The sequence below is a fragment of the Chanodichthys erythropterus genome, chromosome 10 (genome assembly GCF_024489055.1).
Source record: "Chanodichthys erythropterus isolate Z2021 chromosome 10, ASM2448905v1, whole genome shotgun sequence".
Taxonomy (NCBI): Eukaryota; Metazoa; Chordata; class Actinopteri; order Cypriniformes; family Xenocyprididae; genus Chanodichthys; species Chanodichthys erythropterus.
The window spans coordinates 59,230,331-59,247,501 of record NC_090230.1 but is presented as its reverse complement, the minus strand read 5'-3'; the positions used below and the strand labels follow the sequence as shown (position 1 = coordinate 59,247,501).

The 17,171-nt window shown below is 39.9% G+C and overlaps 2 protein-coding genes across 4 annotated transcripts in view; one reads left to right on the top strand and one right to left on the bottom strand.

The window, feature by feature from the left end:
• The window catches only part of psd3l (pleckstrin and Sec7 domain containing 3, like), a 122,739-nt gene that overhangs the window by 87,014 nt on the left and 18,554 nt on the right, over window positions 1–17,171 (bottom strand). For 2 of the 3 annotated variants that reach the window (XM_067398413.1, XM_067398414.1), the window contains exons 2-4: window positions 14,963–15,074; window positions 9,120–9,987; window positions 7,065–7,475 (exon numbers count right to left, since the gene is read on the bottom strand). In XM_067398413.1, the coding sequence (XP_067254514.1) occupies window positions 7,065–7,475; window positions 9,120–9,987; window positions 14,963–15,074 (1,391 nt within the window). The remainder of the gene's footprint in view (window positions 1–7,064; window positions 7,476–9,119; window positions 9,988–14,962; window positions 15,075–17,171) is intronic. The other variant, XM_067398415.1, reaches the window with a different exon arrangement.
• Window positions 15,599–17,171, top strand: part of sh2d4a (SH2 domain containing 4A) — a 51,460-nt gene continuing 49,887 nt past the window's right edge. Inside the window, exon 1 of the mRNA XM_067398422.1 lies at window positions 15,599–15,664. The gene's annotated coding sequence lies outside the window, so the exon portion shown is untranslated. The remainder of the gene's footprint in view (window positions 15,665–17,171) is intronic.

Genomic DNA, 17,171 nt, shown 5'->3' with positions numbered 1-17,171 from the left:
ACTGGTCACCCGGGGGTCAATGAGACCCTCTCGCTGCTCAAACAGCGCTTCTGGTGGCCAAACATGGCCAACGACGTCAGAAGGTACGTGCAGGGCTGCAGGGAGTGCGCCATCTCCAAGAGCCCACGCCATCTTCCCACCGGCAAGCTCCATCCTCTGCCCGTTCCTGAGAGGCCCTGGTCACACCTGGGGGTCGACTTCGTCACCGACCTCCCAGAGTCTGAGGGTAACACATGCATTCTAGTCGTCGTAGACCGTTTCTCCAAGGCCTGCCGCCTCATTCCCCTGGAGGGTCTACCCACAGCCATGACCACAGCCGAGTTAATGTTCAACCATGTCTTCCGTCATTATGGAATCCCCGAGGACATTGTCTCTGATAGAGGACCTCAATTTATCTCCCGAGTCTGGAAGGCTTTCTTCTCGCTCCTGGGTGTGACCGTCAGCCTATCGTCTGGATACCACCCTCAGTCGAACGGGCAGACGGAACGGAAGATCCAGGAGATCGGCCGCTTCCTGCGTACCTTCTGTCACGGCCACCAGAACTCCTGGAACCAGTACCTGGGTTGGGCCGAGTACGCCCAGAACTCCCTCCGTCAAGCCACCACTGGATTAACACCTTTCCAATGCGTACTCGGTTTCCAACCCCCACTGTTCCCCTGGAACGGGGAACCCTCCAACGTTCCTGCCGTCGACTACTGGTTTCGGGAGAGCGAGAGGGTATGGGACTCAGCTCACCACCAGTTGCAGAGAGCCCTGCGCAGGCGCAAGATGACAGCCGACCTTCGGCGCTCCCACGCTCCAACCTACCAACCGGGGCAGAAGGTCTGGCTGTCCACCAGGGACATCAGGATGCGCCTGCCCTGCAAGAAGCTGAGTCCCCGCTTCATTGGCCCATTCACCATCCTGCGACAGATCAACCCCGTCACCTACCGGTTACAACTCCCTGCACAATACAAAAGAATTCATCCCACCTTCCACGTGTCACTATTAAAACCTCACCACCCTTCTGTTCTTCCCTCCACAGAACCTGACGTGGCAGCCGTCGAGCCCCCCCTTCCACTCATCCTGGACGATGGAACTGCTTACATGGTACGAGAGATCCTGGACTCCCGGCGCCGTGGTGGTCTCTTGGAATACCTGGTGGACTGGGAAGGCTACGGCCCCGAAGAACGCTCATGGGTCCCCAAGAATGATATCCTTGATCCTGCTCTGTTACAGGCTTTCCACACCAACCACCCAGACAGGCCTGCCCCACGACCTCGAGGACGACCACCACGACGTCGGGGTCCTCGGCCCTCAGGAGCGGGCCGTGGGAGGGGGGGTACTGTCACAGACACGTCAGGTTCCACCTCACTTCAGTACCCGCGCACCCAATCACCAGCGTACTAATCACCGCCACCTGAAGCTCATCACATCAGTCATCAACACCAGCACTTAAACCCCACACTCACACACACTCACTGTCCGGTCTCGTTTGTGTTACACCAGTTGTAAACTTACCTCAAGGACTCCCAAGGCGATACTTACCCAGCCTCATCATCTCCTTCGTCTCCATTGTCTCCAGTCTCCTCGTGTGCCTACCTACCAGTGTGTGTGAGTGTTTCCATCTGCCTTCTCCAGCGTCTCCCTCTTCAGTCATCTGCAACAACAACAAGGACAGTATTATCTCTCATTCCACCTCTGAGATCTTCCACCACTTCATTCACCACCCGTTTTGCTCTGCTGTTTGCTCAATAAACATCTTAACTGCTTTTATTCCTGCCTCCGGTGTCTCTGTTATAACAATGGCATGTGTGTGGTGGCCAAGGGTGGGTCTTTGGGCCCTAGGCACCGCAGCAATGAGTTTATTGTTAATATCGTTATTATTACTACTATTACTAAATTAGTAAATTAATTATTACGATTTGTCGTCTTCCTCATTCTTTCCCCTCATTTCCAATTAATTGAGTTCTTCATCATTATTATTATTGTTATTATTGCTACTACTATTACTACTATTAAGGCCTTTGCACACTGATGAGTCCGAAATTTTTGCATGCGTATTTCCGTTTTCGTAATCCTAAAAATTCGTCATGCACAGAGACCTTGCGGATGCGAAAAACGCAGAAAAACGAACCTGATCCGAATATTTTTTTGACGGACGAAAGTTTCGGAGGCAGTGTGCAAACGTGATTGACATAACGTGAGGTTGAATTTATTTTTTAATATGCAAAAATTTTGCATGCGAATTTTTATGTCTGTTGTACTGCTCTACATATTCCTTTATTTAAATGCGTCCACTCCCACACCCAGTTCTGCTTACACACACGCACACAAATTATATTGGCTGTTATGTATGTTTTGTTGGTCTTGGTTATTTTGTATTTGATTTCTCACCTGTAGTTGTCTGTTTGCATAATAATAATAATAAATAAATAAATAAATAAAAACTTGGACCTTGCACCTTTTACCTGGAAGTTTAAAATGGCTCAAAAAGGCTTGAAGGATATTTAAGCCTGGTGTAATTTAGAAAAAACCCTTTAACCCTCCAGTGCTGTTCAGTCATTTTTGACCAATAAAGCGTTTATTTTTAGTTTTTTTTTTCTTTAGAATTTATTTTAGAATTTTTTACTTCATCAGAATGGTACGAAACCTGGTAAAGGTTTTGACACTTGCTATGTGAACACATAGCATCCTGGACATGATTCGAAAAGGTTAAATGGTCCTGAAAATAACCGCATTGGAAATTAAGGGGAATTGAATTTCATCTAGTGTAAATGTTTGGTACTGCACCCCAAACAAAATCTTAAGATATCAACCTCAAATTTGGAGCAAAACTTGTTTAGCTTTATGGCTTTGATTTTCACACAGTTTTAGAGTAAAACATGTTTTGGAAAATATATATTTCATATAAAATTTTAAAACAGTATTTTTATGCATTTTTCATAATAACTTTTTTTGTTTCACTTTTTTTTTTTTTTTTCATTTCCGCAATAATCTACCAAGTGTCTTCTTTAAAAAGTTATCAAATTGCAAACCATTCAAGATTTATGACAGTTTAAGTTAGAAATTTAATTTTCAGGTATATGCTCAAAAACTGATGAATGAATGAAATTAATCATACCTATTCCAATAATATAATTTTGAACCATATCGAACTAAATTATAGAACATTCAATTAATTGAAATAATAATAAAACTGGTTATTTATGGGTTAGGTCTATAAATGTAACCAAACAGTTGTTCCTTTGGTGTTTCCATGGTTTCTACAAAATAAAACCCGAAACCAAGGGGGAATGCGGATATGACGCCATTGACAGGCGACTCCAGGACACATCCAGTATACTTGGTTAAAATCACGATTTTCTCACAATTTACAAATAGTTGGAAACATTTGGGATATTGTGAGTACTCAACTGAACAAAATATATAACACTGTTTTTTGGATATTTTACTGCAAAAACTTTACATATTGTACCTTTAAGGTATGGTCACATTTTTTGTTGTTGACTTCATTAAATGTGACCACACTTTAAAGGGTTTGTTTTGACTGGAATTTCACTAATATTACAACACCTTTACCCAGATACAAGCAATTTCCTGTCTGTTTTTATTCCTAATAAAATGTACACTCAAGACAGAGTTGTTCATTAGTTCTTAAAGTTATACAGTTATAAATTAACAGTGGATATAGGTAAGTGCAGTTCAATGATCTTGACTCAACAGTAGATGAGTAATGATATTACAATACAAACAACTTTATATACATAATAATATCAGCAGCGTTTACAGTTATTATCATTTATGATGTGCTTCAGGATCAGTCCACTGGAGTCAAGAGGGAGGGGAGAATCACACAAAGACAGAAAAGCTTCAACCTTTCAGCTGTAGAGGACATTGACAGAAGACAGGCGCAAGAGCTGCTGCTGAGACGTCACTGCAGTCACACACACTCACACACACACACACACACGCACGCAAGGAGCAGCTACCCGCGTGCATCGCCGCAGCATTTAAGAAGCGTGTCATGCAAGCCGAAGGTCAAGACTTACTGGACGGACACACTCTCGGCGTCGGACAGGCCCGGCTGGGAAAAGCAGCCTGACACTACGGAGCCCATGACAGTCGTCTGGCGGTGCGTGTGGATGAACTCCTGATGTGTCCTACCGTCCGGCCAGATGCTCGGCTCTGACCTACATGGAGACGGTGCGTGCGGTTTCCTGCGGGCTGCTAGGACACAGCGGTCTGTTTGTGCTTATTCATTACTGTAGCGAGTCTCATCACTACAGCCGCTACGCTCAACTCTGGCGTCTTACCCCATCTGCGGGCCGGCCGGGCGGACGGATGGATGGAGGGGGGGCTGGGCCAAACACACGCGAGTGTGTGTGAATGGAGCGACAGAGCGATGTGCTTTATTTACATCCATCATGCTCTAGGGCACAAGGCTGCATCCTGCAGTTTGATGCTGCACTGGAGCTATAAATAACAGCAGGGTTGATGGGTCTGATGATGAGGAAATGTAGCGTGATTTCTGACGAGTGTGCGGGTGAGGATGCATGTTTACTGATTACTACTGTTATGCTGTGATACAGTGTGTTTGTCTTGCTGCATGTTGGTCTCACAAATATCCATGTACAAGCACTGATTCATCAAATTATACACATGAGAGGTTGAATTAATGCAGTGAACAGCAGGTTTAATTAAGTGTATAAGCTGCCATGAAACTCAGCCATGAAACACATGAGCTCCTTCAATACTGTGCAGCTGATCACTATCCCATTGTTCGAGTGTTTAATATTGTTCTGTTCTTTACACACACATTTTGGTTACGTACAGGAATCACAACCACATTGTACAAAAAATAACTACCCCAAAAAACTATATTCACTTCAAATTTGCATATTGTGAACAGAACCAAACTGAACATAGTTGATGAAAGGAACGCCAAGAAAGAACAAAAAATGAATACACAGTACACAAGAGTATATACAAACAAGAGTTTGTTGTTAGTTGCCAGCAGCTCACCAGCTCCAGACAAACAATGACACTCAAACTTTCCTGTTACTATAGCTAACATTACAACAGCATATCTTGGTTCTGTGAAACAGCAAAACCAATGTTACTCACATATGGAGCAGAAACAAAGCAACCTTGGTGTCCGTTTTCAGGACTTTTCTAGAATTAAAGTGGATCATAACCCTTCTTTTTCCAGTAATATTCCTCTGACCTTCTCTCTTTCAGCATTCTTTCTTCAAATCTCTCCCTACATTTCACAAAGGGGTCCCTCCTGAGTCATGAAATAAAATATATATATATGTATTTACACACACCGATCAGGCATAACATTATGACCACCTTCCTAATATTGCGTTGGTCCCATTTCAGCCCTGACCCATTGAGGCATGGACTCCACTAGACCCCTGAAGGTGTGCTGTGGTATCTGGCACCAAGATGTTAGCAGCAGATCCTTTAAGTCCTGTAAGTTGCGAGGTGGGGCCTCCGTGGATCGGACTTGTTTGTTCAGCACATCCCACAGATGCTCGATTAGATTGAGATCTGGGGAATTTGGAGGAAAAGTCAACACCTTAAACTTGTTGTTGTGCTCCTCAAACCATTCCTGAACCATTTTTCCTCCGTGGCAGGGCGCATTATCCTGCTGAAAGAGGCCACAGCCACCAGGGAATACCGTTTCCATGAAAGGGTGTACATGGTCTGCAACAATGCTTAGGTAGGTGGTAGGGCTGCAGCGATTAATCGCGATTAATCGTTTGCAATATAAAAGTCTGTTTACACGTAATATATATGTGTGTTTTTTGTGTATAATAATTATGTTTAAATAAATACACACACACATTCATGTATATATTTAAGAAAAATATTTTATATATAAATATAAAATTTATTTTTATATGTAATATAAAATACATATAAATATATATATATATATATTTATAATACATGCATATATTTCTAAACTTTATACCTGTATGTGTGTGTATTTATATATACATAATTATTATACACAGAACACACACATATATTACATAAACACAGACTTTTATTTTGCAAACGATTGATCGCAATTAATCGTTGCAGCCCTAGTAGGTGGTACGTGTCAAAGTAACATCCACATGGATGGCAGGACCCAAGGTTTCCCAGCAGAACATTGCCCAAAGCATCACACTACCTCAGCCGGCTTGCCTTCTTCCCATAGTGCTTCCTGGTGCAATGTATTCCCCAGGTAAGCGACGCACACACACCCAGCCATCCATGTGATGTAAAAGAAAACGTGATCCATCAGACCAGGCCACCTTAGTCCACTGCTCCGTGGTCCAGTTCTGATCCCATATGCAACAAACTGTGATGCACTGTGTATTCTGATATATTTCTATCAGAACCAGCATTAACTTCTTGAGCAATTTGAGCTCCCCACATGCATCAGTGAGCCCTGGCTGCCCATGATCCTGTCGCCAGTTCACCACTGTTCCTTCCTTGGACCACTTTTGGTAGATACTGACCAGTGCAGACCAGGAACACCCCACAAGAGCTGCAGTTTTGGAGATGCTCTGACCAAGTCGTCTAGCCATCCCAATTTGGCCCTTGTCAAACTCACTCAAATCCTTACGCTTGCTCATCTTCTAACACATGAACTTTGAGGACAAAATGTTCACTTGCTGCCTAATAGATTCCACCCACTAACAGGTGCCATGATGAAAAGATAATCAGTGTTATGCACTTAACCTGTCAGTGGTCATAATATTATGCCTGATATATATTTATATATTATTTCAGTTAAAGTTTATTTTATTTAAAGTGACAATTTAAAGTTTTTTTGATGGTTCTAATAACCCTGGTCTGAGCACGTAAGTGCAACTGATGATATTTAACAGCAGAGGGCGCCATATAATCAACTCAAGCCTCCATGTTTTCTCTCTCACACAAGCTCTTCAGCAAAACAACATTAATGAAACTATGCCCAGTGCTAAAAATTCTACATAACAACAATTTTTGCAACCATGATAAAGTCAAAAAGAGTTGTTGTCCATTCTTGCAACCTTTTTATAAAGTGAACTGTATGGTCTTACCTTAAACAGCCCTGCAGCCAGTCTCTCTGGTTTACGCCGTTAGCTAGAGCTGCTCCTGCTGAGAGAAACGATGAGGTCACCTCCAGAGCTGCCCTTCCGCTCTCCTTTTTGGTGGTGACGCTCAGCACCTCAGTGTCAGAGCTCAGGCCCGGCGCGCCGGGATCCAGGAACAGACTTCTGTCTTTGAGTCGCTGCTGAATCATCGGAGTGAGGGGAATGTCGAAGGCAAAGGAGGGCTCTGGAGCGGTTTGAGAAGTGGGTTCAGGTGCAGGGGTGGAGAGGGTGTCCAGCGAGTCCATGCTACTGTAAAGAGTCGCCCGCAGACGCTCCGACTCCAGGATGTTCTCAAACTGGCAGCTGAAGACATCTGTGGTGTCACTCTCACCTGCAGCAGATTTACCTTCAGAAGTCCTGAAACAGACAAACACATCTCAATAACAGCACAGCACACAGTGTGAGACTGAACAGGAAGATACAAACGGAAGTTGGCATTATGACATACGTTTCATTTCCTACTTGAGGAGTACGTTTTAAGCCCTTGTCAGAGAATCCATGATCAATCATTCATGAATTAAGCACATTTCCTCTCAAACTATCATTTCCATTAAGCATTTAGTTTTCCCCTTTAGATTCTTATTACTGGAATACAGTATTTTTTAATGATGTTTATTAAGATCCACATAATTACATGTTGTACAGCAAATGTTAATTGCCATGACAATGCAAAAACAAAAAAACAAAATAAGCTTTGTTTTCATTATTCAAATGATTAATTATGATCTATATTTGTTCTTGACAAATGAGCATCACCCACAGGAAGTAAAAATGCATGATTCCATTATAAAGCCACAAACCTTATTCCTCTTAGCAGCTGAAAGTGAACACAATGCTTCCTCTATTGTGCTTGATCATTTCTTACGAAGACCAAGCAGAAAGGATAAAGGAAGTGAAAGCCATAATCGCAAACATTACAGAACCGAATATATATACAGTAAATAGATTAACTGATGAACAACATGCTTGAACACTATGTAAGGTGCAGCTGTGTGACTCTCATTCTACACAGCTTGTAGTATCCTCAGTGAGCTGCCTACATGGCCATCATAGCTGTGCTCCTGACATGACGGCTATTCCTAAAAGGTAGACAGCAATATCATACTGCCTTCTAGATTGTGGCAATACCAAAATGCAATGTGACATCAGTGAAATAATCATTTCAAAATGGCAAACAAGTCAAGAAAAATACAGATTATAAATACACAAATTTTTCAGTTTAATACTACAAACATCAAATATGAGTTGCTGCCTAATGCCTATGCAGAGTGTTTTAGATGCTGTCTATTGAGAAAATGTTATTGTGTTCATTTAAAAATGTCCAAAATCTTCACTAAATGTATAATAATAAGCTTAATTGCTATTAAATAGAGAAAGAAATTCAATACTGATTATTTTAATGATAAAGTGTCTGATAATTAGGGTTGCCAGGTCTGCGAAAAAAAACTAAAAAAAAAAAAAAACTAGTCCAATGGCTAATCAAAAATGGGTAAAATATAAAATGGGTGAAATATTTCAATACAAACATTTCAGTCAAAAAATTAAATAAAAATGAAAATAAAATGTATGCAATATGTCAAACCTTTAACCCGCTTAAAATAAATCAACATGGGGCAACAGTTAAAAGAATTCCACAGGAAAACCACAGACTCCCTTTTTATTCATCATTTATTTCAGATTTCTCACATAGAGTAAAAAATATTTAAAAAGTATTAATAAAATATGAATAGCTCAAACTGCTGTAATAAAACAGTTATAAAAATAATTATGTAGTTACCTTGATAATAATAAAAATTTAAGGAGTTAATTTACCCGTGAACACGGTTGTTTCCTGTTGAACGCACACCGGTTTAATGCCACAAGTGGCTACTATTTTTTATTATTTAAAAATAGAAAAGTGTGAATATCTGCGAACAGTAACAGTAGAGCGACATCGATAATCAGCATGACTATCTACCGACCTTTTGGCAAGTGAAGGATCGCAATGAAGAGGTACCGTACCTGTCTGAGGCGTTTTCTGTTGGTCTGTGATCGGGTCTAGTCGCACGCCCCTGTGGCGCTCCTGTGGCTTCTGTATGCTGACAGTCTTGAGTCACTTCCTCTTTCACACTGCAGCTCTGGCGTGTTCCGTTTTGCATCTCTCCGTTCACTAGACTCTCTGCATTGCTTTCCACAAACCGCAGCTTTTTTGGTGGCTTGTCCCGCAGTTTGCCCCCTTCCAGAAAGCCGCTGAAGATGCCCGGGATCTCAGCCAGGATTTTATTGGATTCCTCTAGAGACTCATCTATGAGTTCTTCCGAGGGGTCGTCCGACATACTAGGAGAGGGTGACCCTGCCCTCTTGCCCTCCGTCTCTTTTCCAGCATTTTCTTGGGAGGGCACCTCTACGGATGGCTCTGTGTGCACTGCAACTAGAGTGGGGCTGGCGTCAGGTTTATTTTGGCTGGCTGATGCATTCCTAGGGTCCCGCACGGGCCCAGTGCTGAAGCAGTTCAGCTCGTTTGCGGCCGCCATAACTGAGCTAGGATCCTTTATGAGCGCCTCGCACCACGAGTCGAACAGCAGACCAGATGTCAGGAGAGAGTCTCCTGCTAACTCAGACTGGCCGTTCTGAAGGTCTAGGCCCTGCTTGGCCATATCCACTTGTAACGGCGAGGTTTCACTTTGTCCGTTGCAGGGGATCATGGGTGAGGCGCTGGCATCTCCTGACGTCGAGCCCTGTTCGGCCGCAGCATGCTGGCTCCGAGCGGTCAGGCCACTCAATAGGTTCGACAGCTCCCTGTCAATCTCCTGGAAGAGTGACGTCTCATCAATGTCATCGTCCTCAAGACCTGAGCCGGTTTCTGGTTTTGCTTGGGTCGGAGAGGTGACTGAGAAACCAAAAAACGAAGAATAGAGATCAATAAGAGTGCTATAAAATCAAGTTAAGTAAAGTGAGACTGTCTGACTCAAAACCAGCGGAAGGGAGGATGAACAACAAAAGAAAGAGAAAAAGCACAGCTGGTAGTGGCATTTCATGTATACAAAAGAAAAGCAAACATTTTTGGTAGATCATAGCGTGTCATCAAGCAGACAAATTAGACAAAAAATAGATCAGGGCCAGACATGAAGTGTTACAATTCATTTTTCCTGTTAAACACTGTGCGCATCTTTTTATTTTAATCATGTAATTTTCAGAGTTACCATTCATGTAGTTTGGTTGAGTGTTAAGAACTTGCTGGAACGTCAATAATAACAGTCAATTCTGAATTTTGCAACAACAACAACAAAAAAGTAAAACCAATTGAAAATTGAACACCAATTGAAAATACAGTGGTTTGACATTAAAGTACAGTTTTCCACCTTAAATGAAGAAACACGTGTCTATAACACTGATTCTATAAAGGAATTCAAAGAAAATGTCTGTTTTATTCTGCATGTGTGTTTAGGTGTTTCCTTTTTTTATGTTCAATTATTTCATAGACAAGTCTGATATGTTTCTGAAGCAGATCCTCATAAAAATAAATATACTGTTTGTTTGGGGGTTTTTTTTACAAAAAATTATAAATGTTTTTAAGGGTTGTACCACATGATAGTTTTAAGACCTGAACAAACCTTTCTTTGTCATAAAAAGGTCAAAAAGGTCAAATTATTAGATATATTAAGACTTGTTGGCTGACAATCTGCATTTTGGTTTCACCAAATGATTCTAATTTGACAGACAAACATTTTATTTTATTAATTAGTATTTTTCACCCCAAAGAAATAACAATGAAAGATTATGCAAAACTTAAGATTTTCTTTTCATAATTAATTGAGAACTTTTATATGACATCAGGACAACTGTATTATCCTGACATATTTTACTTTATGCTATTTCAAAATGATAAAAATGAATTTTAATTCAGAAATTAAAAACTTGCTCATTACAGAAAAAGTAAAAAAAAAAAACTTACAGAAAACTGCCAAAGTCACGCCCCCAGTGGTGAACCATTGAAATTTCAAAACACCTATGACGAAACGAAGCCTTGTTTACTGAAATCACGTGACTCTGGCAGTTTGATTTGCGCTCCGAACCACTGATTCGAAACAAAAGATTTGTAAAGCTTCAAAGCTTCATGAAGCAGTGTTTTGAAATCCCCCATCACTAGATATAGTTGAATAAACATTAAGGCTGAACCACTGCAGTCACATGAACTGTTTTAAATACGTCTTTAGTAGCTTTCTGGGCACTGAAAGTGTTAATTGTCTTGCTGGCAATGCAGGCCTCACTTAGATTTTATGAAAAATATCTTAATTTGTGTTCCGAAGATGAACAAGGTCTTACGGGTGTGGAACAGAATGAGGGGTGTGTACTTAATGGCAGAATTTTTATTTTTGGTGAACTAAACCTTTAAGCAACATGCAGATGAGTCATATTTGTTCAGAACTGCTAAAACTCTTTTCACCAGGTGGCAGCATTTGACTTGATTTAACAGACTGAATGAAAATGTACTCTAATCAAGCTTACAATACAGCTCTTACATTTCAGTGTGTGAGATTAAGATTAGGCACACTTAGAAATGTCTGAATGTCAAAAGATATAAAATATTAAAGTCGGTGGCATTTATTGTAAAGAAAAACAGCACAGTCACAAAAAAGTTTGTTAGGTTTAAAATGATAAATCTGTGTGGTCTGTTGATTTTGTTCATCGGCAGTGGTGGAGTGACTGCCAAACCTAGCCTAAAATCCAGTAGTGCCCAGATATTATTATTATTACCTTAATTTGTTTTGATATCATCTATCACTCAGTGCATTTATATCTATACCCATTTTTTTCTCTCCATAACATTACCAGAAAAATGTACGAGAAATATATAAATAATAATAATCACTATTATTAGTCTGAGTCTGTATTTATTCAGACTCATGAAAAAAATGTATTTTTTTTTTTTTTTTTTACTTAAACAGCTCTGCACAAGGTTTATTTGTGCAATGGCCCTTCTTGCAGTGGACAGACACACAGGCAGACACACAGGCAAAGAGAGACAGACAGGCAGACAGACAGACAGAAAGGCAGACAGACGAGAGTCACCGGCGGTCCTTAGAGTCCAGTTTAAAAAGCTTTGCTTCAAGTACATAGTACATTATATGAATTGGGATGTAAGGTCACTGCTGCACTCTGTTACTGTGTTATTTGTAGAAGTACAAGGAAACTGTGAGCCAGTAATCTATGAGCTTTGTGACTCACATTTACTTCTGAAACAGGTTTCATCATGACTGCTGTTGCCACTGAAGTGTAACACACCAGTGATACAGAAAGACTAAGATCATGGAGAAGCGTGTCTTGTGTGTGGTGCTTAAAACACATTTGTCACTCCTTTACTGAGAGTTTAATCCCGTTCTGTATACACAGTTCAATCAATTATGTCTTTATATCCACATTACACAACCGAATTACATCACTGACAATTTATATAAATTTATATAAAATCTGAACAACTATAATGCAGTGATGCCACTCTCTTTTTGACAAAGGCAGCTCAAAAATGGATGCCATTAGATGCTAGAAAACAAAGGTATGTCTCATCACTGAATCTTTTTTTGAGACAGTCTCTCTCACTAAAGTTAAAGAGTCCTGTGGTCTTAGGGGAATCCCATACATTACTCTCTTGAAAGACCAGTGTTGCCAGAAAAGCTGGGTCTGACAAAACAAGCCACTTTTCTCACCAAAATAAACTCAAATACATAACTGTATTCTGGAAATAAGTCTCACAATAACTCATAATTTTCATAAGCAACTTACATGAAAAAACAAGCCCAAAGAAGCGTTATAATAGCACCACTGAAAAAAAAATACGCTGTTTACCAGCAGCAGCTTGTTGAGTAAACAGTGGTTTACTAAAAACTGACACATAATGTCAATTATGGATAATAATTGACATTATAATTGTTGGCTGGATAATATGCCTTAGGTATAGGTTAAAAATAGTGGAAATTAAACATGTTCAACTGAAGCCCAAATGTTGCTATAATTATCACTACATCAGTAATCGCAATTTCGGGAGTGACTCATGTTGATGACAATTAAAGGTGATAGGGAGGATTTTTTTCGTCGACTGAGAAACCAAAACTGTTAGTGCGTTTTTGAAATGAGCGCATGCGTAAGAACAACCCCCCTCCTTCACACACATTTCAAAGGAACGCCTCCCAAAACTCGTGCACGAGTACTGGGAACACGAGTGTTTACCACCGGCATTCGCTGTGTCGTGTTTTTTGGATTCATTATGTCGGACTCACCGCAGGTAACTCATAATCTGCAGTTGTTACTCCTGTCTCCTGACAAAAACATTGCATGCAGCGCCTGTGGAGTGTGGAAAGTTACTGGAGAGCGCAGCCGCTCTCGTCTCTCACAGGGAACGTCACGGCAGTGATTGACAAGCCAGAATTCCAATCCGCACACGTCTCTCACACGGAACGTCACGGCAGTGATTGACAAGCCAGAGGGCCAATCGTTTACGCGTAAATGATTGGCTGATTTTTTTAAGGCCCTACCTCGTGCACAGATGATGTATATTAATATTATTACTTTCAGTGCACCTAATAAATAGTCTTTTATCAGTTAGTAAAGACAGTTTCAAGTAATATTGCAAAAATGTATAAAACAAAACATCGTCTTTAGCACCTTTAATGCCGGGGACACACCTAACGATTAGCTGAAACATTCTAAGACTAAACTGAACACACATACCGATTGTTTCCTTCGACTGGAGCCAATTTATATACTCACACATGGAATTTGAACACCGACTGTAATCGCAGACTGAACGCAACTGGCTCTGACTGGACGCGTTTGAGCGCGATCAGTCATAAGTATCAATTTACATTCATAATCGGCCTTACAATCGTTAAGTGTGTGCACGGCTTAAGGGATTTACTCTGAAAATGGTTGCCTCTCTCAAAAGTGCATTGTGTATGAGGACTATGTATTGTTGTTATTTAAAAAAATATCCCTATTGACCCTATTTATTGTCTTACCAAATGCACTTCATTGCCTTCAGTTTTCACCAGTGAAGAATTATGTTTGCTACAGAGTGGCAACCTGCAATTGTTACCTTAAAGAAGCTAGTTATTTTCATTTATGAAGTTTTTAAATATGGATATTTTTCTTACAAAAACACATCACTTTGCTTCGGATGGCCTTTATTAACCCCATGGAGCCATATCATATGGCCCATATGGATTATTTTTATGATGGATGGTAGGGGTGTGAATCATCACTGGTCTCAGGATTCAATTCGATTATGATTATCATATCAATGATTCGATTCGATTCTGTGACATTTAATTTCAACACCCCTAATGGATGGATGCACTTTTTTGGGCTTCAAAATCATGAGCGCCATAAAGCTGGGAAGAGTCAGGATTCTTTTCTTTTTTTTTAATATAACTCTGATTGTGTTCATCTGAAAGAAGATAGTCTTATACACCTAGGATGGCTTGAGGGTGAGTAAATCATGGGTCAATTTTCATTTTTTGGTGAACTACCCCTTTAAGAGCCATTTCTATCTCATTTTACAAAATTTGTTTTGTTGGTATAGATGGATGTATTTAGGTTTATTCAGTGATGTTAAATAATATTTTTTAATAAAAATAAGTTCGTTTAGATGTTACCATTTTTCAGTGTTTTTAATGACTATGTTATGAAGAACCACACAGATGTCACACATTTAGAAGAAAAGGATGTAAGCAGAGGAAAATATAGCATCACAAACAGAAGTAATAGAGAAATGAAGAAAATGAAGTGTTTCATACAGTTTAAATTTACTAGTAATACAACACACACAATAATCATATAAGTAAAAGTAGGCAAGAACATAAAAGTACCGCTATCTGATGAGCTTGTGTCTTCTGTCTTTCCAAAGAGAAACTCGTACTTGGCTTTGGCAACACTCTGTGCATGTGCAGAGGAGCTGCCGACACGATCAAACGCTTCTCCCTGCAAGAACAAACCACAGTTAAACTTCCATGCATTATACTGACATCTGACCTATTAACTTAACTGGCATCTAGGATGACAAGGCTGTTTCCAATATAGGCTTATCATCAGTGCAATCATCAGTTGCAGGAGGACATGATGTCAGTCTCAGAACAGAGCCAAAGTCCTTCAATTGACCAAAAGATGACCAAAGAGAGGAATTCTTCTCAAATGCAAACAAGTTTTACAAGATGGACGCTGTCAAAACAAAATATGAATTGTGTGCTATATTCATCCTCTCAAGCTATATAATAGCTTTTTAAAAGAACACATCTAAAATGAAGTTATTTTCCATTGAAATTTATTCCCCTCCTCCACAGCTCTCTCATCCATTTCGCGGTTGCATATATTCAAATATGGTAAGTCAAAACGTGTTGTGGCAGGTTTCACAACGATGCCAAATCGCAACACACCAAATTTAGAAATGCAAATGAAGATTTCTGTGAAAAGTTTTATTTTGATGTGCTTTTCACACAGAGAACATATGGCTTCAGAGGACAAGATCTCCTTTTGAGATTCACAGAAGAAAGTCATACAGAATTGGGGCAATGGTGAGTAAATGAAATATTCCTTTAAATCCAGCAAGCGGCATGAGTAAAAGGCTGTCTGTGTGAATCTAGCGTTGCTCTGCATCACACTGACGCTCCTACAGGAGGCCAGTCGCTATGACTTGCTCCAGGCGGCTCAGGAATGTTTCTGTTTCCAGAAACGGGCTGATTTTTTAATACCAGTGTCTTTTGTAGCTGGCAAGTAATTGACCACACTCTAGCCACATGATGGAGCATGCAGAATTACTGGAACTGAACTCCAAATGGAATGAAACGGTGTCCGCTTTCAATTTCACAAGAGTAGTCAACCTTAGTGAAAATCTGACCTTAGAGTTTAGGTTTGCCTGTTTTCCCTTGTTTGTTAAGATTAAAGTTCAAAGACTTCGGAATCAGACATCTTTATCAGACACCGTCTATAAAAAAAGCTCAAAGTCTAACGTCAGCTTTGGAATTGAGCATGTTTTAGTCAGATCTGACTGAGTGAACCCATTACTGTCAATAACAGCAGCTTCCTTGAACCAAGAAGTCAGGAAATAGAATCTAGTGTGATAAACTCTGTTATTGACTAGTCCAAGATCTTCACTGAAGACTAGAGTTGATCTGTGTAAAGGTCACCTTTTCCAGTCAGTTGTGATTGGCGATAGAAACACTAAGAGATATCTCTGTTTAGTTAGTAATGTTATCTACTTATGGCCATGGTAGAAACATTGTGAAATGAATGTCATTCCATTTAAACAGTTTTGAGAGTAATGAATGCAATGTTCTAGCAGCAGTTATGAAGAAAACTCATTGAGCTTTCATTATTGTGTTATGGCTGCACTTCAAAACCTTGTGACGTCACTTAGACAGCATTTTTAAGCATAGACACAAGAATGGAATGATGTCAGCTTTGATTTGCTCAAAATGTCCTCAGTTGCAAACAGCATGCAAAAAAGAAACTAAACACAAGACAGGAAATGATATCAGAGTGCACCCCTGCCATGCACTCCCAGTCAATAAGGTTAATGAGGTTGTAAAATGTCAAGTGGTACAACTCCACAAAAACAAGAAAATTATTCTATCTATTCTATCTATCAAAAAGAAAGAAATTTATTCAATTTATTATTAATACTATATAATTTTTTATATAGTAAAAAATGTTTACTTATTACATGATGCTATCCTTACACTGCATGACATTTTTAGATATTTGAACATAACCAACATAAACAGTACATTTCTAAGAACATTCTTATTTGGGCATTCATATCAACGAATTATTAACAAATTATTTTTCTGACCATTCCTTCAATGGATGAACTGAATTAATGGTTATTGAATTAATATCCGAGTCACTTTGTGGACCACAAGTCTATATTTTTTAGTCACTTCAGATAAAGCATAAACTGTTTTTATGTCACAATGATGAATTTGATTGATATAAAATGGTACAACTGTGAAAACTGAAAGATTATAAATGGTGACATTTACGAAAACTTACACATAGCCAAGGATTAATAATGACACAACA